The sequence below is a fragment of the Cottoperca gobio genome, chromosome 6 (assembly GCF_900634415.1).
Source record: "Cottoperca gobio chromosome 6, fCotGob3.1, whole genome shotgun sequence".
Lineage (NCBI taxonomy): Eukaryota > Metazoa > Chordata > Actinopteri > Perciformes > Bovichtidae > Cottoperca > Cottoperca gobio.
The window spans coordinates 7,577,987-7,604,776 of NC_041360.1; the positions used below are offsets into that span (position 1 = coordinate 7,577,987).

A 26,790-nucleotide genomic window follows, 5' to 3' on the forward strand; every position below is an offset into this window, starting at 1 on the left:
TAACAGATCTGTTAGTGTGGATCTAAACTCTTATTTTGATGTATTGCTCAGCATAATTAGAAAAAGTTCTTATAAATTCATTAAGCTATCAATCATTTAAAAATGTAGTGACTCACTGAAGGGGAATTCTGGTTTATTACAAATGGGGTCTTATTTTTGAAGCTTTGGCCATCACGTCTATGGGTCACGACAACATTGTGTTGACTGAAGTGATTGTTGAGACCCGGGAACATGGTGACATCACTACAATGGACTCTGTCAAGGAATAAAGTGGTAATAAGATTGGACACATTATAAACAAGATTCAATGTTATTACTACAAAGGAGAGCTGGCTAAAACTACAAAAATAAGACCCAGGTTGTATTTAATCTGAATTATCCTTCCGTAGGTGGTAAAACACATTACTCTGTGACAACAGAATCCATTGATAGTTGGAACATACAGCTCATCATTACCACAGCTTGAAACCATTTTGTCTGTGCCATCAAGCCTTATCAAGGGAACTTGATTTAGTATTGTATCTTTCCTGTGGACAAACGCTTTAATGTCTCTCTCTCTCCTAAATTAGATTTATTTAACTGTTAATTACAGAGCACACATAGTCACAAAGTGCATGAATTAGGCAAAGAGTAGATAGAAAAACAAAGATGAAAAAGAAAAGATTGTTGGAGGAGCCGGGCAGAGGAGAAGACACCCCAAAGCTAAGCGAAAGATATGAGAGAGGAGTCCTCCTCTAGTGAGGCAGGGTGGTTAAAAGCTCTCATTATTTTGCTATCAATTAATCTGCTGAAGCTCCTCAAGCTCTGGGACTCGTATCATCAGAAAATCTATTGTCCCTTTCTCTGTCCATATCCTGTAGTCGTCCCCCCGCACACACACACACACACACACACACACACACACACACACACACACACACACACACACACACACACACACACACACACACACACTCCCCCACCCCATGCCTCTGCACCGTCTCAAGTGGCCCATCAAACACGAGTTCAGAGCCGTAGCCGCTTCTAAAAAATCTGTAACTAACTCATGGCATATTAAAAAGCTTGTTTCAATAAGCCAGGGGTTTGACTTGTGGAATGACTCTGTTGGGAGGCTGAGCTTTAAATCTCCAATCTGAGATAGTACTCACGGTAGTCAAGCTGCCTTGATGCCATTTCCCTGTTTTTCAATTATTGTTCCACCGAGAAGGTTTCTTTTTTTAAATTGTGTTTCAGTAATAAAATCTCTTTATTATGCTCCTGTCAGAGTTAGATTTTGTGTTTGCCCAACCTTCTATTGTTTCCTCTCTAACGCAAAGCGGAAATATTGGCTGGTCATAATTGATAAGTGCTGTGAGCGAAGGTGGAGAGAATCAGTTTTTAATTCCTCGACGCGAGCTGTTAGTTTGCTGTAACACAGGCCCAGAGGAAGCATGGCGGCTGATGAATGATTCCTATTATGAGCAAAACTCTGAATTCAAAGAGCAATTTATTCTCCTTTTTTTGAAACCGATCAATATGTGAATTAATGGAAGAATGCATTTCAATTTAACAAATGCGTGCTCAGAGATATGGACTTGTTTGTGTATTATTCCATGTTATTTTGGTTGTGTTGTGCAAAACAACAGCTATGCAGAACATTTCCTTACCTTCAGGGAGCATTGCCAGGCACCATTCACATGTAACAACTGATAAGAGGCAAAATAATCCAAGTCCAAAAGCCTATTTATTTTGCTTTTGTTATGTTTCATGCATTTTCATGCACTGAATGAAATGTAATATTCCATCCTGAGCAAAATCCTCATTCTGCAATTGCAAATAGATTTTCTCTAACCTAGCTTTCAATGTTCAGTAAGGCTTTCTGGGGATGACTAAGAAGTGACATATTGCAACCACAGCATAACATCTCACATTGTACCCCACAACACAAATAATCTTCCTCTCTCTCTCTCTCCATCCCACTCACACTATCTCTCCTTAGCTTGTTCTCTAGCTCATTTCTTAATTCTGTTTACTGCCTTTGTCTATTGTCTGTCTGTCTTTACATCGACTCCTCCATCTTTTGTTGAAATGGTTTAATATATCTGCTAACTTACACATTTTCCGTTAGCTTTTATGCGTGGGATCGAGTACTGGAGTGGAAACCAAAAGGCTTAACGTCATTTTAATTTACAAGAGCAGGAATAACAAAGCTTCACTTTACAATTATAGATGTTCATAAATCAGAAAAAGCTGTGCTAATTGTAACAATGCTTTGTCTCACACAAGGTGATATGCTAAAATCAGGGAACATAACATGAATCATATGGCAACAAAGACCGTTTCAATACACTGGAATTAATCAATTTGGCTTATAGGAGTCTTAAAGGTCAGTGATATGAGTGGTATTGTTAACATGTTGGAATAAATCCTAAAATGAGGTGACGAGTGAAGTAGAAAAGCCGAAATTAGATTATGAAAATGATGATTAGGTCTCTTTAGTCGATTTAGTTGAAAGCCTCCCTTCTGGGTGCGGTACGAGCTGCAGATGAGAGAAAAGTCTGACTTTGACGGAAGTGAAGGGAAACACGGATCATCACATGCATGACTGTTTCAGGTCAGCAGAGCATAACAAATACATTATTTTAGAAACGGGTTTTAATAAAACGACAGGAAATGTTTCTTGATATTCAACAACAGCTCAAATATTATACCTGTGTGGTGAGAAGGTAAGGTTTATAAATACAGATTAAATGCCCGTCTACTGTACTACGGACTGATACACATTTTTTTCCTTATTCACCCAAACTGACAAATTTGAGATTCTTTCAACATGGACGAGTTGGGTAGTTGCTGTAGTGAATTCGAATATGACATTGCATGCTGTACTGTAATGTGCTCAAACACCTGAACCATGTAATATGGAGACAATTTATAGGACTTAACATTTACTGTGCGCAATGTTTGTGCAATTAGGTTAAATGTACATCTATTAGGGGCAGCTTTGCATGGCTTCATTTTATAATGAGCTTGTTTTGAAACAGTTGCGTCCGGAACACTCTACACCACTATCTGTAGCAGGTGCGATTGTACACACACACACACACACACACACGTAATCACTTTGGCACAGTATTAATTCATTCCGCTAATTGAATATTTGGAATAAGCATTAGTCATCAGTGTCTCGCTGTATTCCGCTTGACTAAGATCAAAAGTGTTTATGCTTCCTTGATTATACTTTAACAAAGTGTGACACATTGTGCTGTCATCGCCCACATTGAGGGACGTGTTATCAGGCGAGTGAGCAAATGTAATACTTAGTTTTCGTACATATACATACTGCTGACACTGTGAGCGTAACTGTGTATTAGGAGAACTGTTTCATTGCATGACTTGGCTGCATATCCGTTAGTTTATTCCACGTTAAATAGCTGTACATCCCTGTCATCACCGGCCGATACTGGCCTTGATATCGTCCATTTCTCAGCAGCTCTCCAACACGTTGTCAGGAATGAGTAATGACACTTCTCAATATAGCATTGAGAGTGAAAATGGCAGAATGGACAAGGACGTGACTTTACTGCCATGCAATGACAATGACAAAGGCTCCATCTTTTCCTCGCTCACACACGCAGACACAAACACACACACAAACATTTTTAACATTTGGTTACGTGTGTTCCGTTTTTTGACTGGTCGAATATATTCCAATCGTCTTAACAAGATTTGTTTTTCTTGTCACAACACTTGCAATTCAGGACACTGAAGTGCCCTAATGATCTTTTGAGAGACAGAGACCGAGAGAGAAGCAAACGTATTAAGTCTGGATCAGGCTGGATGGTGCGGCAGTAATTTATGAACAGGACACATTAAAGATTCATGGCTTCCTTCTCTTACGGTGTCACCAAGCTGTAAGAACACTATTCATCACAAATGCAAGACTGAGACAGAGTGAGAAAGTGTGAAGAAAAGCTATCGCTAAGTGAGAGAAAAGAATGTAGGAGAGCTGCAAAGTGGCAGGTAAAAAGGTGAGAGGAAGGAAAGCGGGGCTGCGAGTTATCTTTACCAGAATACCCCTTGGCGATCCGTCCTCGACGAGCAGGGCAAACGTTTGTGTCCAGCTGAACATGTTTGTCAGTGCGTCACGACATCCTGATCCACCTGCAGAACATTAATAGGTTTTAAAGCGCCATCCCTCCCTCTCCATATCCACCGTATCTCAGCTCAGTGAAGACGTGGATTTGACAGCACAATCTATCTAAGCCCTAACCCCTGTCACCAGTCCCCACATCCAGCCACTAAAAATACCTCATGGTGCCTGTTTTCCTCCCAAGCCTTTTTTACCCTCCTTTACAAGTATCCCACAGCTGAGACCTGTGCATGATGGGATTGATGCGCTCATCCCTGGGCTTCAAAGTCAGCCGGGTTTTTACAGGCAGCGCTTAAAAGTCCATCAACTCGCTTGTGAACCGATCAAATACACGTACACACACCACTGACTGTGCTCTTTAGACACAACATAGGTCTTAGAATGTCTCACAGTTTTGTGCAGTCTTCTGTTTAACCGCGTCAGGTCCAGTTTTAGATTTTGACATTTGGAAGGTCATCCCCCAGTGGGTTTGATAAAAGTGGCCATTTCAGAAACTGCTCAGTGTGTCTTTGGTTTGTTCTAGTCGGGTTGTGTTTACTATTACTGTGTCATTGTCTTCCCTCTGACCTTTGCAGCAGGGAGGGGTGGATGGGTGAGGCGGTTAGGGGTGTGAGTGTTCGCCGTTGCCCTCTCTGTCAGAATGTCAGCACTGTGCTGTAAACAAATGGCTCAGTTTTTCCCTCTTACCTGTTCTCTTTCCGTCATTCTGACAGGGGTGAGAGTGGTGCCAGAGTCTCTGTCAGCCAAGAAAAGGAGTGTGAACTGTAAACACCCAAACAGTCCCCTGCATACACACACACACAAGTACATCCGTGTGCAGTGAACATTGTCAATAAAGGATTGTACAGTAGGATATAAAAGATGAAGGACAAAAGAGACTATTTGCATTGCAAATGAAAGCACACAAAGCTCAGGACTCTATTTTCCCTTTCATAGTGAAACTGTGTTGTCATATTATCTAGGGCTCGATGAATGGGCTTGTTGCTGTGTTCTTTCTTTCACTCTTATTGTTCTGGCGTTGTGCTTAACATTTAAGCAGTCACTGGCTTTGTGTGGACAATGGACTGTGTATAGGGCAGATCAGATTAGTGTTAGTAATGTTTACTGTTGGAGTCCCACTGAAATCTCTTTTTGCTGTCAAAAATAATTTTCAAGTGTTTTTTTGTATTCATTTTTTACAATCAATGAAGAAAAAATGTCTTTCGGAAAAAACGATAAATGCTCAAAGCCTATGGAGAATAACTTCAATGTCTTAACCCTGGCAGGGGAAAGAGAGACAAAGTCAACAAAGTCAAACAGGAAACTGTAGCTTACAAATCATGTGCACAGTGTGTTTCTAGCAATGGTGATCAATGGTAAAGACCATACTAGTATCTGAATTGACTCAAATTACATTAAAAACATTTTTATGCAAAGCTAAACTGAAATGAGCTAACTAGGAGAGTAGATAATGAAGCTAATTAGCTAACTAGCCTGCAAACTGAAATTAGAATTTCTCCGGTGGATGTTAGTTTGATTGCCACAGAGAGGCGCAAATCAAAAGCTTTGATGTTACAGTTTAGAACAAAACACCAAATTCACCCACACAGGAGACACGATTTGGAAAGTTAATTGATTGAATGTGCAGATTATGTTTTTTCATGGTTCTCAACACCGTCATCTTTAGCTCACACTTGACGTTAGCAATGCACATCAGAGAATGTCACAGTAAACTCAGTGATATTTCGAGTCAAAAAGCACCTTGGGAGATGTATTTAAAGTTTTTATGCGCACCACCTTTGACTTTTTATCAAAGAACCAGATTTGTTAAAGCAGTTCCTAATCTTTTGTACTGGTTATTTAACCAGGAGAGTTTCATGTACTGTGAGCCCTGTAACAATGTCTATGGGAAAAAGTGAATGGGACTTTAACTAAACCGGGATCAGGGGCACCCAAAATAACTCCTCCCACTTGCAAAGACACGGGACGCAATCTTGAATTAATTTCTTAATTTCTGTCTTTTGGGTACTGTAATTATTTCAAAGAAGACAATGGGACATAAATTTACACTGCAGATATATGTGCTGTAGCAATAAAAAAGTCTTTAAGCAGGTGATTAATATCCCTAGATTAATCATACCGAATATAGCGCTCTTGCATTTGGTAAATGATGGAGACCTTGTGATATCAGTGAGGAGTTCCCTGCTGAGAGCGTACACCAGAGAAACAATCGTCTGACTATTAATTGGTCTTTTATTAAAGTACAAACATTAGAAGAAAAGTGATAGGAGAATAACACCTTATCAATAATGACATATACACGCTAGCTTGTCCCACTGTAGATAATTGTTTCACCAAATTACAGGCAAACTGTTATAGGGTATGACTTAAATTACATGCTTTCGGCTCTATATAGTGGAAAGTAATTATTATCATTTGCTTGAACCATTTTCTACCGAAGCTTCATCCTTGAAGTATGATTATCATCTATGTAAGAGACACTTCAGAAAAAAGGATTCTTAAATATGGAAACTAGCAGATAAAAGTTGTCTCTCTGACTCTCTGGTTTTGTGCTGCGGTTGCCTTATTTTGGCAGAATAGCTCTCTATAACGACAAAATTGCTTTCCTTATGACCAACCTTATGATTATTTTGGGAGATCAGGAAGTGTCACTGAACGGTGCTGCACTGCTTGAGAAGCTTTGATTGTACCTCCAGGTGTTGGTCGTGAAAGACATAAAATGAGCCAGACTAAAGGCAAAGAATCAAAAGTTACAGGATGTAAGACAAAATTAAATACATTTGAATAACATTCTCAAAACCATGGGAGATCGCACCTTCTGTTCTGCCGCTCCCAGACTGTGCCGCTCCCTGAACATCTGAGGACGCCACAGACTGTGGATGCTTTTAAAACAGGCCTAAAAACGCATCTTTTTAACGGAGCATTTTGCTAGACTTGTGTTGTCTTGTCTGTCTACCAAATGTTTTTTTGTTTTTTTTAATGTATATTTTGCTCATCGTTTTTACTCTGTAGCACTTTGAGTTTTGTTTACGCAAATGAAACGTGCGCCTATAAATACAATTTATTATTATTATTATTATTATTATTATTATTATTATTATTAAAATGTAAGTTAAGTAGTTTTAATTGAAATGAAGTATATCAAATCATTTTGACTATATATGTACAATATATATTTTTTATTTGTATAATGAATTATATTACATATGTCTAGTAAAGCATAACCATGTTGCGTGGACATATTTGAATGGGTATGGCAGAGGGTGTGTGTGTGTTTGTGCGTGTGCGTGTGTGTGTGCGTGTGTATCTGTTGTCTCACCTTGGCCAGTGTCCAGGTGTGCAGACAGTCGGCAGCCTGTCCTCCCCTGTAGGTCATCACCTCCATGTCAATAGCCAGGATTCCAGCTTCCTGTTCACACTGTCGGTGACACTCATTATTTTCATCAACATCCAAGCAGAGGGGCCCCTAACTGTATCAGTGATTTGAAAGTGAAGAAGAGAGGGGGAAATCTCTCACTATATTATACCACGTCTTTGTTGACAACAGCAGGAGGGTGGAAGATGAAATTAGATTATGCTGTTGTGCTCTCAAGAGCAAAAATAACATTTCAGATTGGCTCCTTCTGCATGAACAACACAACTGCTCTGCCAAAACCTTGTCATCTCTCATTTCTTCAGTTTTATCATTTATTTTTGTCTTGGTTGCTCTTGTTATAATGCTTTGTTTTTCTTACTACTCTCCCCTGTCACTTTTTAACATACGGGCTGAATAGATTAAATGTAATCTTTGTATTCCTTATTATAATGCACCTAACCCTCAAATGTTGTAGCTTGTTTAAACACTTTTCTCAACAATTTCAAAATCCATACTTTACAAGTACAACTAGACAAGTTTGAGTTGGTTTAGGAATTATAAAAGACGTCAACACGTCAAAAGACGTCGAGAGAAAACGGTCCACAATGTGTCTTGGCAAGACATAAAATGTAAAGGATTGTTATTTCAAAATGTAACAATATGGTTTTCCTTCTTTTATGTTTTAGAATATGCTGGGTGTTGGCCAGTCGCAGCCATTCAGATCCAAGAGATCCCTGCTGGTCCCTCCTATTATCGTTACTGAGAACCAGAGAGCTCCCTTCCCCAGGATCATTGGCAAGGTAAGAAACACACGATCCTATCATAAACTAAATCTATAAACTATATACTATATATTATATACTAAATCTATAAACTATCCCAACAGAATCCAAGTCTTACACTGGAACAATTTCATGGCCAGAAAAATAAATTGCTAAGCCCTGACAGAGAAAATTGCCCTAGCTACAGGACCAAGGATTCAATATGGGCAATATTCAAGCTTTTAAAGATATTATTTGTATGGTCTATGACAGTTTGCTAATTTGTTTGTGAATTTTCACCACAGCATTATTCTGCCCCAAGCATGAAAAGTATTATATGGTGTTACCCTTCTCCTAAATATGTTACACAGCTTCATAGACAATGTAAAGATGTTGACTGTAGCTATATTGAGGAATGTAAGAGAAGTGGGAAGAGAAGATAAGTTCTGGGATTATGCTTTCGCCTCAAATTTTAGACAAGCATCAAGTGAGTCCTTGACAAATAATGTTAGGGAACCGGAAGCTTTAGAAAGTTGCCGTCACTTAATAATCTTTTATTGTATTGATCTAGTGTCAACAAAGTCTATTTGCATTGACAAATGTTAAGTGTTGTCTATTTGGATTGACAAATGCAAATAGAACATAAATATGTTATCTTAAATCTAAATTTACCAGAGAGCTCATATCATGTTACACTAATGTAGAAAACACAGAAACATTTCCATCAGAGCTGTTTATGCCCCTTTCACTTATACAATGGTTTGCTCACCATCTTAAGCAGATTCCTGCTGCATGGCTCCCACTTGAACAAAAACGTTCAGTGCCTGCAGCTGTTTAGCGTACTGTTCTTTTGACGGCTGTTGTGGGCTACGACACAATGGCCAAGGACTAATCTATGCAGAAAATGCTTTAATATGACAGTGACTGACTTGCTGTCCCACAGTATATGTCAATCACAGGGCTCATGACCACAGCAATAACTTGCTGTTGTTGTTAAGTGATGATAATGAGTGTATTTTTTTGTTCAGTAAAGAATTACCTTTTCTTTCAGAAAATTATTCTGATGTGTCTCTTACACCTTCAAAATACTAACATCCAAGCAGAATACTATTTTAAATAAAGATAAAATAAATAAATAAATAAAGTAGTTATTGTTATTAGTGTTGGTGTAATTGTCTGATGGTTTTGCTTACTCAAAAATGAAGCTCTAGCTTTGTTGTTTTAATCATTGATGAATGTATACCTTATGAAACTCACTTGATCATAGAGTGAATACCAGTTGAAGTTACATTACATTTAGTTGACAGTTTTGTCTAAAGCAACTTACAATTTTTTGTTCAATAAAACACTTTTCAGGTATCGACTCCCGGTCTAAAGCAACTTACAATAAGTACAAATAATCATGAAAATACAACTCTTCTTCTTGCAAGTACATTAGCTTCAAATAGGTCATTTTAAGTGCGGTACAGTAGCTTCAATGAAGTCAAACCAATGTAAGTGCAACATGTAGAAATTATAGAATACAAACTCAACCATGAGCTTTAAATAAGCCAACCAATGCTACATACAGAAATACGTTTTTTAAACGTATTAATTTATTTTATTATTCTGTTCGGTGCTGTCGAAACAGGTGGGTTTTCAGTCTGTGACAGAAGGTGTGAAGACTTTCTGCTGACCTGATATATCAATGGGGAGCTTGTTCCACCATTTTGGAGCCAGGATAGCAAACAGGCAGGGTTTCATTTGAGGGGTATCTGGGTCCCACTCACAGTGAGGGAATAGCAAGCCAATTTGAATGCCCCTGCATTCTGGATGAGCTGTAGAGGTCAGATGGCACATGTAGCGAGTCCAACCAGAAGGGAGTTGCAGTTGTCAAGGCATGAGATGACAAGAGCCTGGACCAGAACCTGTGTCACCTTCTGGGTCAGTAGGGGACATATCCTCTTGGTATTGTAAAGTGTGTGTCTGCAGGAGCGGGTTGTTGCAGCGATACTGGCATTAAAGGACAGTTGGTCGTCCAGTGTCACACCCAGGAAAATAAATGACAAAGCTAAGTGAATGGGTGTACAGAGAAAAGAGGAGGGGACACAGGATGGAGCAGAAAGGTCCAGAAGGATGACAACAGAGGAGAGGGTGGCTGCTCTAGCAGCGTGAAGTTCCTCAGTGACAGCGAGGAGGGCAGTCTCAGTTGAGTGGCCTTCCTTGAAACCAGATTGGTGTGGATCAAGAAGGTTGTTTGGGTGAAGGTAAGATGAGAGTTGATCGAAGACTGTACGCTCAAGGAATTTGGAAATAAATGGAAGAAGAGAGACAGGTCTGTAGTTGATTACTTTAGAAGTGTTGAGTGAGGGCTTCTTTAGGAGAGGGCTTCTTTAGGAGAGGGTTCACTCTTGCCTCCTTAGGATTAGATAGATAGACTGGAGAAGGTGAGAGGGGATGGGGTCCAGAGGGCAGGTGGTAGGGCGGGCAGAGGTAACAAGGATTAGAACTTCATTTGGAAAGAAGGGGGAGAAACATGTTAGAGTGGGGGGAGTGATGTGGATGGAGAACAGTCGGTAAGTTGGAAAATGAACAGCGTATCAATTTTTTTACGAAGTAGTTGACAAAGTGGCATGGTAGAAGGGAAGAAGGAGGTGGGGGACTGGGGGATTGGGGAGGGTGGAGAAGATAGAGAAGAGTTGTTTGGGGTTGGAGAAGGAGGATAGAATTGTTGATTGGAAGAGCCCAAAGGACCGGGAGGAAGTTGGAGAACAACAATGTTGAATATTACCGGCTTAGTTACAGTGACAACATGAAATTTGAAAGACTGGAGGAATTAATTCTAGCAATGGATAGAGAGAAAAACTCCATTTGGGGAAGATCAGTAGGCCAGTGCTGCTTCCTCTGCCTGGGTCTGTGAGTGGGAGAAGGAGTAGGCTGTGGAGAGAGCAGCAGGGGTGGAAGTGTGATCTGGTGTCAACCAAGTCTCAGTAAGAGCAAAGAAGTCAAGGGATTGCTGGGAGGCGTAGCCCGAGACTGAACTCAGTCTTGCAAGTAGCATTGAGGTGGGATAGACAAAAGCAGATAGCATTGAGGTGGGATAGACAAAAGCAGAGAGGTTACGATGGTGTTGCGAGCATGTGCAGAGCTTGTAATATCTACGAGAAGACACACAAACAGCATTGGGAAATATACACATTTAAGGAGAGGGAAGAGCAAGTAGAATGATATACTTAGCCTAGTTAATGTTGGCTTTTCTTCCCACTTATCCTCCCACGAACACTCCTTTGTCTTTGTCTTCCTAAGTCTTTGTCAGATGAGGCTGCCGCTGGAGCTGCCACTCCAAACAAATGCTGTTTCCTTAAATGAGTCACTCCATATTGAAGTGTTTTGTTGGTTCCTTGGACATTTAAGCATCATTCTACTGTGAGGACTAAAACACAGTGAAAGCCTCCATTATTGGCCACTTAATACAAGGACAAGAGGTGGGGGTTTTTTATCCGTCACAAATGGAGAGAAATTGTTACGTTGCTGCTGTTTCTCTTGGTTTATTTTATATTTCTTCAATTGCATGTTGTTTGTTTTCATGCAGCAATGTACACATCAGTGTAACCTGCATGGCTGACTAACCTTATACCATTCAATATAATATAATGCATTTTTCCTTTTAGATATTTTAAGTCTTTATTATGGTTTTCAATAAACTAGAGGGAAGAGAGGAGACAAAATTGCAAGTATATATAATAAATGGAGGCTTCAATCAATGCTTCACAATCAATCAATTTAAGCGATCCAATTTCAAATGCTGCTGCATTTATTTTGACTAATGGTGAGCAGTAAAATACATTTAAATTGTCATTTCAATGTTTTCAGTTGGACACTTGGACACACAGTTTTTGTGGGGGTTTTTGGATAGGTAAGATGGTTAGACAAAATTGTCCTAAAATGTATGAGCATGTGTGATGAATAATGTTGAGGTTAACCACTCTGTTGTTCAGAGAGCTGAAGTTTAGTTATTCTTTTTTTCTTAAGTGCAAGTAACTTATTCAACAGCAAAATAATTGACAGTGAGCATCAAATAACATTTAACAGACAAACTGTGTGCATAAGCTTACAGTTGTCTGTATACAAGCTTTAAATAGTGTGACAGTATGTTTATATATATATAATTCAGATGTCTCCACAGTTGCACTGTGCAAATGATTACCAATTGTTCATATATCTGAAATATATACTAATTGTTACTGTTGTTTCCCTATTGTTGATGTTGTTAACAAGTTATAATTTGATCCAGCTGCTTCACTACTACACCAAAAGAGAACACTTTTTAATAGTTACAGGTGGCCATGCAAAAATGCACATAGGTAATAAATTAACTGTCACAGGATCACACTTATCTTTTATAGGATCACTTCTTCATCTAACAGCGATCATTATAAAAGTATGTGGTCAGTAACATTAAGTCAACTGACTTAATGTTACTGACCAGTGTCCTCTGAATATCATGATGAACACAGGATTTCCATATTTTATTCTTAGCTCAAATATTCAATTACTGTACGACTTCAGGAACGGCATTGCAAGTGAGAGAAAGCTGAAAAATCTATTTCCTAAGGCATTGTTTTAGGTGTTTGGCTTTTATGAAGTCTTCTCAAGAAAACATACATAGAAATAAATCATATTTTGAGCCATAGTTATTTTAGACGAGGTTCAATGTTCCTGATACTTACGTTACGTTTCTTTGTTTCTTGTAATAATTGTTCTCTATAAACTGAAGAGTGTGTCAGTTTCTTTACATAATGTGCTTCTTTTGTTGCCTTTAATTACTTTCTCCCCTTCTCAGTTAAATAACATTTTATTATTATAGGCCATAAAAAAGTCCTGAAAAAAACACAGCACATACAAAAACAATCTTCAAGTTGTATTACATGATATTGAAGCAATAAGTTATAAACGTTTCCTTAATTATTGCAAGTGATAGATGATGAAATGGTTATGTCACACATGCAAAGCAATGTTTTATTACTAGCTGCAACAGCAACGCTATTATTTTTTCCACTTGTAAGTCCGTGTGTGTCTAAGGACAGATTTTGTGACCCCGATAGCGTCGCAGCCGGGTAAGACGCAGGCATTAAACTTTACAGGTGTGTAGTTAAGATCAAAATGAGGGCCCAGTTAGAAGATGGGTGCGATTCTAGCAAGGGCACAAAGGGGCCATTGACCCCCCCACTTTACACCCCTGTCCCTATTTGGCATCACAACATTTTTCAAGTGTCTAGTTGAGATCAAAAATGAAGGCTGAGTTCAAAGGCTGCTTGTTGTCCGAGCAAGGGTAGGGTGTAGGAAGTGGGGAAGGGGCCATTGGCAACGCGGTTGGTGTGATCCCATCGCAAGGTGGTCTCTAGTTATTATTCGAGGGTTGGCTGATTTTATTGTTCATGTTCACCTTTTCAATTTGTTAAGGACCGCATCATGTAAGGTAGAAAAAGCTGTATTAGTGGAAAACTAAAATTCCCAATGCAGACAGACCTCTTATGCCGCATGTCCACTGCATGCTACGACACTGCTCTACTCATTAATTTTTTGGTTTTCACATTTGCATTAGTTGTAGATAGTACCTAGGACTTTTTTTTTACCTAAGCAAGCTGAGCTGATACTAGAAGGTGAAGTTAAAACATTGCAGACCACTGATACGTGACAGAGAATTGTCACTTGCTCGACAAACTATCTGCAGTGGTGAACAAAATAGATTGAAGGAGCAAAAGTAATTTGAGTTGAGTTGCGCCACACCATGCAATGGAAATCAGGCATAACTCTCATTAAAGCCTGACAAGAGAAAATATAATGTTATTAGTCACATCACATCACTGTTTCACACCCAATTAAATTCTTTGCTATTCTGAAGTTGTATCAGCCCTGCAGTCATTAGGACGATACTGAAAGGTGTGAATCTCAGATTTGTGTTTTCAGATATCATTATGTCAAATTCTCAGAGTTTTAGACCAGGGCTATTTTCTGCATGATTCTCCAAAGCATGCTACTTTATTGCCAGGATGTTTTAATTGTTTTGTCACTGATGCAGGATTTTACTTGTCCACCTGGACCCCTGTTGAACAGGCCAAAGATGTGACTCAATTTATTATTCATGTGGCAGATTATTAATTGTGTCATTACGTAACGCATGGAACTCCTCCAATAGCTCTTTATTTAATTTCCTCTCGAAAGAAACTGCATTGCTTCTTTGCAGCAGGTATATAATATCACCTGAGTCGTCTCATAACAAATGGTCAACCAACAATTAAGGCTCTACATTCATCGTACCCTGTGTTACGATGCTGTGATGTATCTCTATGTGTCAAGCAGCTTTGTTCTAGATAAGACTGGGTGCTACGAGATCAACCACATCTCTCAATGCCCGCAGAGACTAACATAAAAAGATATTTCATACTTAGCCCTGCATATAAAATATAATTGTTCCCTGGAGAGCATGACCACAGTACAGAGCCTGGGCCTCCAGCTCATACCAGCACTGTACTCAATATGGTCCGTGTGATGCGACTCCAGGGCCTGGAGGTACCAGGTTTGACAACTGTATTCCACATGAGGTTGTACAGATTTCTCCCCTAGTGAACTACAGGGAGATACCAGAGAAGAACAAGAGTCAGCAGATAAGTTTCGATCCATAGGGGGCACAAATTATCTCTACAGTATGCTCTTGACCTGCTCTGGATGGAGCTAATATAGCCAATGCTATAGTACTTTAATATATTCATGTGAGGAAAAGGATGCATAGAGCATGACATGAATTATTTCTCTCTCTCCCTTCATGTGGCCCCTAACAGTCCCCCTCTTTTCCCCAACTCTGCAAATTCCATCCATCCTCCCCTCATCCCTGTATTCCTCCATCCTTCTCCCCTTGCTCCACAGTCAGCTTTGCATGAGAAGACAGGCTAATGTGGGCTATTTTACCCAATAGAGGCTATATGTCGACGACTTTGGCAAAATTGATTTTCCACACCAATAGCTTTCCTCTTCTTACGCAACCTACCATTTCCATATGGCAGCCATTCATTTGTCATGCTGCCTCCTTCTCTGTGTGAGATAAGCAATAGGAAGCAGGGGAGAGGTGAGATTGTGAGGGCTTGACATGTATGACTGTGCACCTGCATGCAAATCTGAGGAGGGCTTGCGAGTGTGTGCTGGCTGGGATGAGGGTGGGTTGGCTGTCAGCGGGACTCACAGGGGAAGGGTAAGACCCTTGTTGTTTATGTCACACCTCCTGCTAGCTGTGGAATTGTTTTGATACAGAGGTCTCTCCCCTGCCCTCCCATGGGGGTCCATAAACAGCTCACAACAACTCACACAGCAGCTGGAGCATGCAATGAAATTGATATGCCTAAATGTTTCTCTAAGTACGCACCACTTCACTCCCTGTTGATAGGACTATTTTTTTAGGCTGCTCAAGTTTTCAGGAGGATACATCAATCATAGCTCAAGTAGGTTCAAATGTTTTTTTCTCAAACCTTTTTTTTGCTCATGTCTGGGATTAAGTGTGAGTCAGGTTATATTCTCAAGGGGGATAGGAGGCTGGGTGACCTCAGTGTTCAGGGAAGAATAATGTTTGTTTTCAGTACTGCACCATTCAGTGATTCTATATAATCAATCTGACCATACATGTATTGTGTTTGCATATTACCCTGATTGTCTGGATGTAGTAGAATTGGATACTGTGTCCTAAAATGCCCCCCCATTCATTCCAATGATCATTGCTCACCGGGCTCATATGCTAAAAACATTTTTCAGGCTTCCTTCTGGGTTCCAAGCTTTATAAACCCATGTGCATTTGCACTAGTGCCCTTGGCATTCTTGGCATGAAAATATTGCTCATGGAGACTTTTACATTTTTCCCTGGATCTAATGGGAGGGGGGAAAATCAGATAATACAAAGGGTAATTTAAGGATGTTTGTGGAAAAATGAAAATGAAAGAATTGCTAATTTTGCAGCCATTCCTTGGCATTTTGTCTCAGCCCGATGCTCATATATGTATATACCTGCGTTTATCATGGCAGCAAGTCAGTTGTTATGTTCCCTGAGCTGTGCACTGTAATGAGTGTAGGAGGCAAGACTGAAAATGCACTGAAAACTTTAAAAACTTTAACTGGTTTTGTCATCTTTGTGGAAAGTTTAGGATTTTACTTTCCTTTTATTTTATTGTTAAATAGTGTCAGTGTTGTCTGGCGCCTGTTTGCTTGTCTAATGACAACCTATCAGCTGGCTCCAAATGTTGAACAGTTTTCTCTTCATCTCATTTCAAATTGCAATTCTCCCAATGTCAAATAAACTAAGATTCTATTAAATCCTGTGACAGGCCAATCCCAGGTGATTACCTGTAAGTCTGATGGTTTGACAGATAGTTGACAGCCTGCTTTTATGTGATGAATATTTGTTTGTTTGTTGACATGTTTTGCTTAGACTGGGAGCAGATGCACAGTACAAGTCAGACTCCGACTGGAAAGTATCTAGTATGTAAGGATACTAAATTAAATATTAGCAGATGTTCAATAGTTGACAAAGATAGCTAACCTAAGCCAAGGACATAAGATGTACCTGCAAGGGGGTTGGTCCAAAAATGTAATAAAAGATTGCAGTGCACTGCATAGTGTTCTTTAATTTCTTAAACTGAAGCAAAAATAGTTGCTCACAATGTCAAATGTTCCTTTTAGATTTAAAATAAAACTAATGATTGATAGGAGCAGTTGATGTGAGGTACATTTGGAATAGGTGTGGTATTGATTTTGTCTATATTATATACTTTTACTGTGCATCTTAAGGCAACATTTGCAGTTAAAACACTTCTGGAGATTTCTTAAATTAAGTGCAAAATGAACTGCAACCCACCAGATCAGGTTTCATTTTGAAATTGTGCAGTTTCTATGGCTCAGTGATAGTGTTGTCTCCCCACAGTGAGAATGTTCTAGCCCTCAAACCTTTCTTTATGGGTCTGAAATGTCTGAACTGTGCATCTTCTCCTCATCTTCTCCTCATGTCCGTGCGGGTTTGTTTCCATAAAGGTGCAAGCAATGCAGGTTAGAACATTTGGAATCTCTTAATTATCCAAAGGTTCATGACTATTTGTCAATGTGTGTGTCAGCCCTGTGCAGGACTGCTGACCCACCAACCTAGTGCATTATTACAGGCTCCGGCTCCAGATGCTTACCAATTCCAAAAAGCCAATAACAGTAACTCAAATTCACGAATTCCACAAATGCACACTTAAAAGAAAAAACACACACGCAGCCCGATTAGAAAAACAAATGGAAATCTCAGAGGTATCAGCATGAAATCTCAAACACTTCAATCTATAAAGCCATATTAACTTTCTGCGCTGCACTGGAGCTGTCAGTTATTCAACCTGTGTTTATCATTCCTTACAGCTAACAAATCAACACAATGTGTCTGACTTGAAATGACAGCTCCAATAAAGTACTGTTGTTGGGAGGAATAAGGGCCTGGTTTGGCTGCAGCCCCAGCTAATATAGTAAGGAGGATAGACATGCCTGGCCCCTATGTTCCATTGTTTCAGTGCCCAGGTGCATCCTGATTTGTTCTGCCTGTCAGTCTGTCTCCCTGCTTTGTCTTGCTGCCCTCTACCTGGTGTCTGCCAATTGTTACATTTGATTGTTTCATACTTTTTCTTCCTTTATAACTCTGTTTCTATCTTTTAATTTTCTTCCCTTCACTTTATCTATCTTTAACTCTATTGGTACGGGTCTAGTATTACCAAGGGACCTCTAGTAATATATAATAACAGTGGAGGTCGTCTGTGATCTTAATCCTGTGTGAATCATCCATGTCCGTAAGGCTGCATTGGCAATGATAAATAAAAGTTTTGACGGCATTTTGTATTTCATTATTTATAATATTCAATATAAATATTATATAGAATAAACAATGTAATATAAGCGGATGTGATAACGTCAATACATTTGAGTATGATACAGACTACGCTTATCCCATGCGAATACGCCGCACAAAACACAGAGGTGGGGGGGATTTCTCAATCACATGAGGTCCCGGGTAATACTTGGCTTTTGTCTCATTTTGTTGCTCCTCCTCCCACTAAAACAGACACTCTACACCAGGGATGAGTTCCCAAGCAGGAAGTGAGTGAGATGTGTTGTGAGATGTTTTAACATTAGAAAGCAGGCAGCCTGCGGCCCTCGTCATTTAGTCTAATTGATTCTATTAATTGTCTTAGGAAGACCACAAAGTTCCCGCCTTTTTTTCCTCCTCGTCTGTCTTTCAGCATGTTAATCATGCCCGTTTGTGGCGGATGTTCGCCGGCAGTGAGTTAAAACCGTCCCCCAGACACATCGAGCAGATGTGAAATCCATTCTGATGAGAGGAGCTTAAAAAAAAAGGAGGAGAAGCAATAAAAAACAGAGTTGTCGGGTGTGAACTGCCCAAGAGATGCCGTCCTTGCGTGAGCTTAAGCAAGACTGAGTGATTGCTCATCCTGCTGCATGAGCAAGCTAACACAGGCATCCATAGCCCTTCTCCGTGGCTGCAGGCATTACATTCAAACTTCATTATTCTTCTTTGGATACTTTGTCTATGTTCTTTTTCGTTATATTTTGACCTGGTGTCTGCTGTGTATTTTAACCGGTGCCTTTATGGCAGAATTGTCTAACAATATACTTTCATATTCCATTTAGTGCTGCAATCCAAATGAAAAAAGTAAGGCTTTTTTAAGGTAGTGTGAAATTGAAATGTTGTTCAGTTGTTGCATTGAAAGAAAGGCAAAACATGAAGAGGCAAGGACAAGCTGGACTGTGTGAATTTAAGCACATTTCAAGCAGTATTCCCCGTTGCGACCCTCTTACCCACAGTCCTGCAGCTTAATCACACTCTTGTCTTCCTGTTTTGTCCCTCTTGATTGTTGCCCCTCTCAGGCTTGTTGTGATTGGCTCAGGATACAGTTTGCTGATGGGTCATGATTAGCGGAGGCCTGGCTAACCAATCAAAGCCAGTTAATTAGAACCATTGTTTTCCCATCGTCCTGTTCTGAGGACTTGATCGGTTCCAGCAGTCCGTGTCTTCACCTCGCCTCGTCCCACTTATTAGCGGACTGGAGTGGCAGGACAATCAAGCAGAGCACTGGTACAAGCCTGGCATGCTTGTACACACACACACACACACACACACACACACACACACACACACACACACACACACACACACACACACACACACACACACTCATACATTCTCATGTGCAATAATGCACTCACATTCACAGACACAAACAGTCCATCACTTCAGTGCTTTCTCTTTTTTTTCTCTCTCTCTCTACCTCTTTTGCACACACACACACACACACACACACACACACACACACACACACACACACACACACACACACACACACACACAAGGCCTGGCCTGGTCCCAGGGGTCCTTTCATGGCCAGTGATTGTCATTCGCAGCTGGCTGTATGACCTTGACAGGGATAACAGAAGCACCACTGAGGGATGATACTGCATACTCTCTCTCTCTCTCTCTCTCTCTCTCTCTCTCTCTCTCTCTCTCTCTCTCTCTCTCTCTCTCTCTCTCTCTCTCTCTCTCTCTCTCTCTCTCTCTCTCTCTCTCTCTCTCTCTCTCTCTCTCTCCTCTCTCTCTCTCTCTCTCTGTGTGTGTGTTATGGAGATAGATTTGTCTCAATATTATGTGTGTGGTCAGATCAGCTATCTGTGTGTAAATGTGGAGTCTGTAAATGTACAACACCTTCCACAAATGCAAACAAACATATTTATTAAATATTAAATGGATTTGCAAATACACAAACCAATTGAGAATCGAAAATGCATTTGTGGATCTTAATTCTGCGCTTGCGGATTTGCATTTTACATTCTCCGCCGGCTGAAAGAAAATCCACTTGTATCATTCGGCCATTTTCAGATAGCACGTGATCGCCTGATTTTTACATTGACAGATTTCACATTTACACACGTATTGTTGATCTGTTCCCACAAACAATATTGAGACAAATCTTACTCCATAGTGTGTCTTTGTCTAGGGTGTGTGTGTATGTGTGTGCAGAAATAGCATTATAATGATTCAGTGTAATTATATTTTCTTTGGACCAACTTACACTTCCGTTGGCACACTTTGCTTAGCACAGCAGATTGTGGACTTGATTTTGAGTTGAAATTTAAAGTTACATAGCAAGTTTTCTGAGAGGATTTCTGTGTGTGTACATAGTTGTACATACCTGTTTTACTATTCTACAGGTTGTTGTTTGTTTGACACCTGACATGAACACACACAGCAGGAGATTTTATAAAGCTTAAATACACACAAGCAAACACGCATAAACATGCACACTCAGATGCCGATCTATTGTTTCGTAGCTCATTCTCTGTGTGTGTGCTCGGAGGTGTTTGGTGTTGCGGAGCTGCACCACACCTCCTGTCATCCTTCCCGTAGTATCATGAGCCCCACAGTCTTTCATGTCTGTTCGGCTGGTAATGAGAGCTGATAGAAAGAGGTGAGATTCTCCCATCAGTCCTCCCACACACACAGAAGGAGACAGACTCAGTGGAGACAAAGCTACTGGGTGCACGTTTCTATGCCAGCATGCGCGGAAGTCGGAGTGCGTGTGTGTGTGTGCATGTGTGGTGCAGATTATCACACTTCTCTCCCACAGAGACGTCTCCTAAAGACTAAACTTCTCTTGACACTTCAGTTACTCTTCAGCTGAAGTTGTGTCTTTATCAGCAATCTCGCACTCTCTACTTCCTCCTCCCTCACTTTCTCTCTCCTTCTGCATCCTCACACACCCCAGCATCCTCCCTATACGTCCGTTCTTGTTATTCCCCCCCACCCCCCTACATCCATCCAAATTTGACGCAGAGCCATCTGTGAATCCAAGTAACGCTGCACCTCATTCTTTTTTTGTTGTTTTTTTTCTTCATCTGACCCAGTTTGTCACTCTCAGCAGGTGCTAGCTGCCACTGTGATTGCTTCTCAGAAATATCTCTGTCCTGAATGGCAGCTATTGCACCTGTGAGAGGCTGTGTGTGTGTGTGTGTGTGTGTGTGTGTGTGTGTGTGTGTGTGTGTGTGTGTGTGTGTGTGTGTGTGTGTGTGTGTGTGTGCGTGCGTGCGTGCGTGCGTGCAAGTGTGAATATTTTTTTAATCTCAATTGTCCCGCCTGGCTCCCTTACAGTCAAGATGGAGGAAGATGCTAATAAGAATGGTGATTTATTAAACTTGCTTCGTGCCTAACTTAAATGGACAGTAACATATCGGGTATAGAATTAATCTGCAGATACTCCGGTTCAACATTAGACCAAACTTTACTATAGATGCCAGTTTTTGAGCCGCGACAAAGACCAACGTTGCCAATTGCCGGAGGAGTGAGGAGTCAGCAGTCAATGACGATAAAGAACAGTCAATAAAATTAGTTTTTCAAAAATTGTGAATCTCCACAACCACAAGAGGTCCTTGAGCATACATTCAGACATGAGCATAAAAAACATTAGTCTGATGGGTTCAGTAGAATGTGAGATTATCTTTGGACGGATACACACACGCATGTTACCAAACGCATGCTCTCCCCACATGCTCATGCCTGGCGAGGAGGTAGCCTTGATATTACTGCTGTTAAAACAAAAAAACAAAAAGCAAAAGAACAAGGCTAAGAAAGATGGAGAGGAGGGGTGAAAAGGGGGAAGAAGAAAGATAAGGCAAAAGCAAGAGAGGACAGAAGAGAGGAGATATGTTCAGTATATGGATATCATCCACACATAACTGTTTTTTTACACTTTGGACAATTCTCACTCCCGACGTATGATATGACAAACAAAAGAAGACGAGAGTGTGAGCGCGAGAGAATGCAGTACAGAGAATTGGAAAATGATGAATGGGGAATGAGGACGCTTAGCAGATGAGCAAGGATGGACATATTAGAGAAAGTAACAAGCAGTGGAGCAAAGAGCCCCAGAGCGAAAGGGAACAGAGAGGAAAGATGAAGCGGGACATGGAGATAAATGGCACAGAGCTTTGGAGAGGCTATAAGCGCTCGAGCTCCGTCCGGCATCGGGTTGTAACACTGCAGTTTCATCTCCCATGCTCTTTTAAGTGAGGAGTACAAAGGCCTTCATTTCAGCTTCCATCCCATTGAAGCATGCTCTCATTAAAGGTGACCTCATGGCAGCATGGTCTGATCAGCAGTGCAAGGGAACCATTTACATCCTTGGCACACTGTGACACAAAATGGTGACAACACTGTGTGTGTTTATGTGGGTGCAGTCTATGAGTATTTGTACAGGGACACGTTATTGTGGTGTCAGCGCTGTACGCCAGCACATTGTTCCCGAAAGAATGGAAACATGATTATGAGGTGAAAGTGCTGACTTTCAGCTTTAATTTGAGGGTGTTCACGTCCAGAAGAGGGGGCAGTGTACCAACATCAAAAGCATTAAAGCTACAGCACTTTAACCTTCTGTATATAGGATTATTTGCTTTTATTGCATAGACCTAGATGAGGAAATTGATATCATATCTGTACAGTAAATGTGTAGCTGAAGCAAGCAGTCGGTTATCTTAGCTTAGCATAACGAGTGCTCGGCACATTACCTCCGTAAAACACTTTTGTTCTGTAAGGAATAAACAATTGTAATATGACGTGGTAACCGGTGAGCTTTAGAGGAGATGTTAGGCAGAATTCCTTACCTTTGGACAGACTTTGAAGAATGTACATTGTGTTCTTCCGAAATCATCTGTCAAGGAGTGTTCAGGTGGACTTGTCAGTAGGCCTTTTTCACAGCCAAACTTTTGTCATAACATAGCAGGAAAAGCACAGGTGCACTCCACTTAGGAGTATTCCTGGTATTGTGCGTGCTGCCTCACTGGAATATCTTACTGGGACACTTCATGGAACAGAGACATCCTTAAAGTTATTTATTCACTTTAGCTTTTCCTGCTTTGCCATGTCAAAGTGTGAAAAAGGGTTATATGCTGTCTATATAACCTATATGTAAACTTTGGCTGCTTTCCAAATCATATATTTTTTTATTTTACTTTCAGTATGTTCTGCTGCTGCCCTTAAATGTACAAGTATGTACTTGTGCATGCAGTATGCATACGATTGGGACATACTACTCTATTAAAACATTGCACCTTGAACTTTGACACTTTAATATATCCCCTGCACAAAGTATTGTGGGTCAGAATAGGCAGAAAATCATGCCAGCTTGTATACTGCAATATGCGACAGGATGCAGTAGGATAACTTCATATTTTTAGCATACTGCAATTAATATGTATTGTATTGGGACATACTAAATATGGTAATATTTGTATTGGAACGCACACAATACATTTTAATGTGGAAAAACACCTCCCACTCTTACCTTTGTTACCTGCCTCTCTGCTTCCTGAATGGGCACAGCCTGATGTGGATGCCTCATCCCTTCAATAGCTTGAACTGTGTATACGATATATGATATGTGCCATGGTAAAATATCGGACTGGATCTCCTGCCTTTGGTCATCTGTCCTAAGAGAGAATCCATTGAGTTGATAAAAATTATTATACAAAACTATACTAAAGCGATATTGTCAAAGTAAATATTCTTCAATAAGGTATAAAACTTTGTAAAGTTTGTCTTCACATGAAGTTTTGCCAATTTCAGTTCATGTTATCATGTTTCCCTCTCTTACATCTGCCCTGAACTGCAAAGATCTATAACGTATTTGACACTTGTTGCTGTTTCTTCGGTGCTATGTGATTCTAACACGATGTGTTTTCTGTGTTTCTTTTTTTAACCTGTCCATTCCTGTTGCTGGGGTATCTGTGGACGCTGCTGGCTACGGCAGTCTCATGTGAGTACATCTATCCATGAAGAGAAAAATGATTTTTAGCCAACTAACTTGGCAGCACTCCTCGAAAAACATCACTACTGTATGAGGCCATTTGACAGCGTCTGGTTCTAAATCTTTCTCACATGGCCTAACACTGAAAATGCTCATCTAAATAACATTCACACTAAATTATTAAGGGATTCATTTAATATTTATTTAACTGTTCCACTTTACTTATCTGTAAGGAATCCTAACATGCATTAACAAGTGGTCACAGCAGGCCTCCGATACTCAGGGAGATGATGCTAACTCTCTTGCCAACTGATGAAATCAAATCAAAGTCTTGTCTGATATGCATTTTTAATTGCTGGTTATCGGGGATTTTCTACACCATTCAAGGCGCAGTAAGCTCCTATTGCTCAAATGTAAATCAACAAATTCTAATAATACGTTTTTCCAGTTCACTGTGCTTCGAAAAAGGAAAAAGAAGCAGTAATTCGCCAATTATTTGCCTTGGGAAATAGGCTTACTCAGAATTAAATGGGAGAAGCTTACAATTGTTCGAGTTTTTGATGTCTGTGTGTGTGTGTGTGTGTGTGTGTGTGTGTGTGTGTGTGTGTGTGTGTGTCTGCAGGTGTTTTCAACAGAGAAGTTAGGGAACCATATCTTCCGTCTGACAGGCCCTGGCGCTGACCAGGATCCCAGAGGTCTCTTCACCATTGACATAGACACAGGAGAAGTGTCAGTCAGCCGCTCACTGGACCGGGAGGCCATTGACTCCTACGAGGTCAGTGTGTTTGTGTGTGTATGTGTGTGTGTCTGCGCCCTTTTTAAATCTGGTGCTTATTGTGTTTGAGTGTGTATGTTCTTTTTTCTCCTTTCTATCCACATGGGAGTTACGTTACGTCAAAGGGAGAACCAGGCGCAGAACAAAGACTCGGGGAACAGAGTACGTTTGAACAGTTTATTGATGTGATACTCAAAAGCAGGCGAGGCGGTGAGGGTGGATGGCAGGGAATGGAAAGGCAGATAGGCAGGCAGGTAGGCCGAGAGGCGAGGCAAGTAGCAATCCTGGGAACACAGGAACACGAGGGATACTCAGACATTATATGCTGAGCGGCAGAGATCTATACTACTCGGGTAGCCGGTGTGTTGTGAGTGATCAGTTGCTAAAGTCAGGCCACGCCCGTGCCACATCCACACACAGAGACAGGGAACCGTGACACTGGGCACTCTTTCTCTGACGCATTTATTGTTTCCTTGTCAGTTTCAATGTTCATGTAGTTCCTATTTTGTTCACTGATTACTTCCTTTTGAACTCGGTCAAGTGATTCATGAGAAACTGTAGTTCAAACTAATTTAACTTTGATCAATCTCTTTCAAATGTAGCACATTGAAACCGGCATATGTAAAAAAAAACGGAACATTTGTGAGCACATTGATTTTGTATTGGAAGTTTTATTTGGGAATGGATGGGCTTCGCATTTCATCAATGCCGCATTGATGCTATCAGTTAGAAGTTGGAGGTTTCCTCCTTGATAAAATAACATTAGAGCCTGTTTGAAGTGTGGCTGGGTTTGCTGCCCTCGGGGTTGTCGGCCTGACAAAACCATTTCCCCTATAACAAAAGGGGCAGAGAAAATCTACTTCTTTAGTCAGTCAATTGATCTTATCATGTTTTCTGAAGCCAGACGTGAGTGCGGATGTTCAGCTGAATGCAAGCTGTTGATAAGCTTAATGGCTTTTGTAAAAACTCAGGAATAATTCACTCTGTAAATACCAACAGATGTGAGAGGAGAGCAGGCATGAGCTGAACAGAGGAAGGCTGACAGGGGCAAACACACATTCACCAAATATCTTTCGTCTTTCCCGGCTCGGGTATCATTGCTTACTATTACATGCATGGTGTAACCAGGATATTGGCTTTCAGTGGTTACGGTCTGATTCAGGTTGTTTACAAGCACCTTTGATACGCAGTAACTGTGCACCCATGTATCTCATGAATAATCTGGTTAAACAGATAGAATGGTCTGCTAGAAAAACATGTAACTAGACATCAGCTGCAGTCTTCCTTTATAAATGAACGACATGCCACGTTCAATATGGAAAGGAACAATGACACAGTAATAGAAGCAATATTTATTTCTGCCATGCCCACATTGAAACATGCCCTGAAGATATGGGTTTACACAGGTGTTGGAAAGCCAATGTAAAAGAGTAACTTGTTTACATGCCACATTAACCCTTATTGTATGGCAACGAGCCAGGTCTGAACCCTAAATATGAGCTGCACATGGTCATTTTGACATGTATGCTCATTAAACTTAAAATTAGATTATTGAAGTAAATATAGCTAATGTGAAGAGTGATTTGGGCTTCTCCACATGCCAAAGTGGTGTGGATAAGACTATCAATACTCAGCATTTTAAGAGTTTACAGTGTGGTCCCTTTTCTCTAGCCCTTCACGAAGCAAAAACCCAACAGCAAAAGTGTAAGTAATGGGTTAAACATTGTGTTTATGGTGGTGATGGCCTAGTGGTCTAGTGGTACGGCTCCCAAACAGAACATCGCAAGGTTGGGAGTACCAGGGCTGCCACCATTGTGCCCCTGAGCAAGATACTTAACCCCAAGTTGCTCCAGGTGGGCTGTCCCTGTAGTTAGTTCACTGTAAGTTTCTCTGGATAAGAGCTTCTGCTAAAT

General features: G+C 40.5%; 1 protein-coding gene across 1 annotated transcript in view; it reads left to right on the top strand.

Annotated features, from left to right (window-relative positions):
* Positions 1 to 26,790, top strand: part of cdh13 (cadherin 13, H-cadherin (heart)) — a 320,149-nt gene that overhangs the window by 117,607 nt on the left and 175,752 nt on the right. Inside the window, exons 4-6 of the mRNA XM_029434516.1 lie at positions 8,171 to 8,284; positions 24,106 to 24,111; positions 24,725 to 24,877. Coding sequence (XP_029290376.1) covers positions 8,171 to 8,284; positions 24,106 to 24,111; positions 24,725 to 24,877 — 273 coding nt within the window. The remainder of the gene's footprint in view (positions 1 to 8,170; positions 8,285 to 24,105; positions 24,112 to 24,724; positions 24,878 to 26,790) is intronic.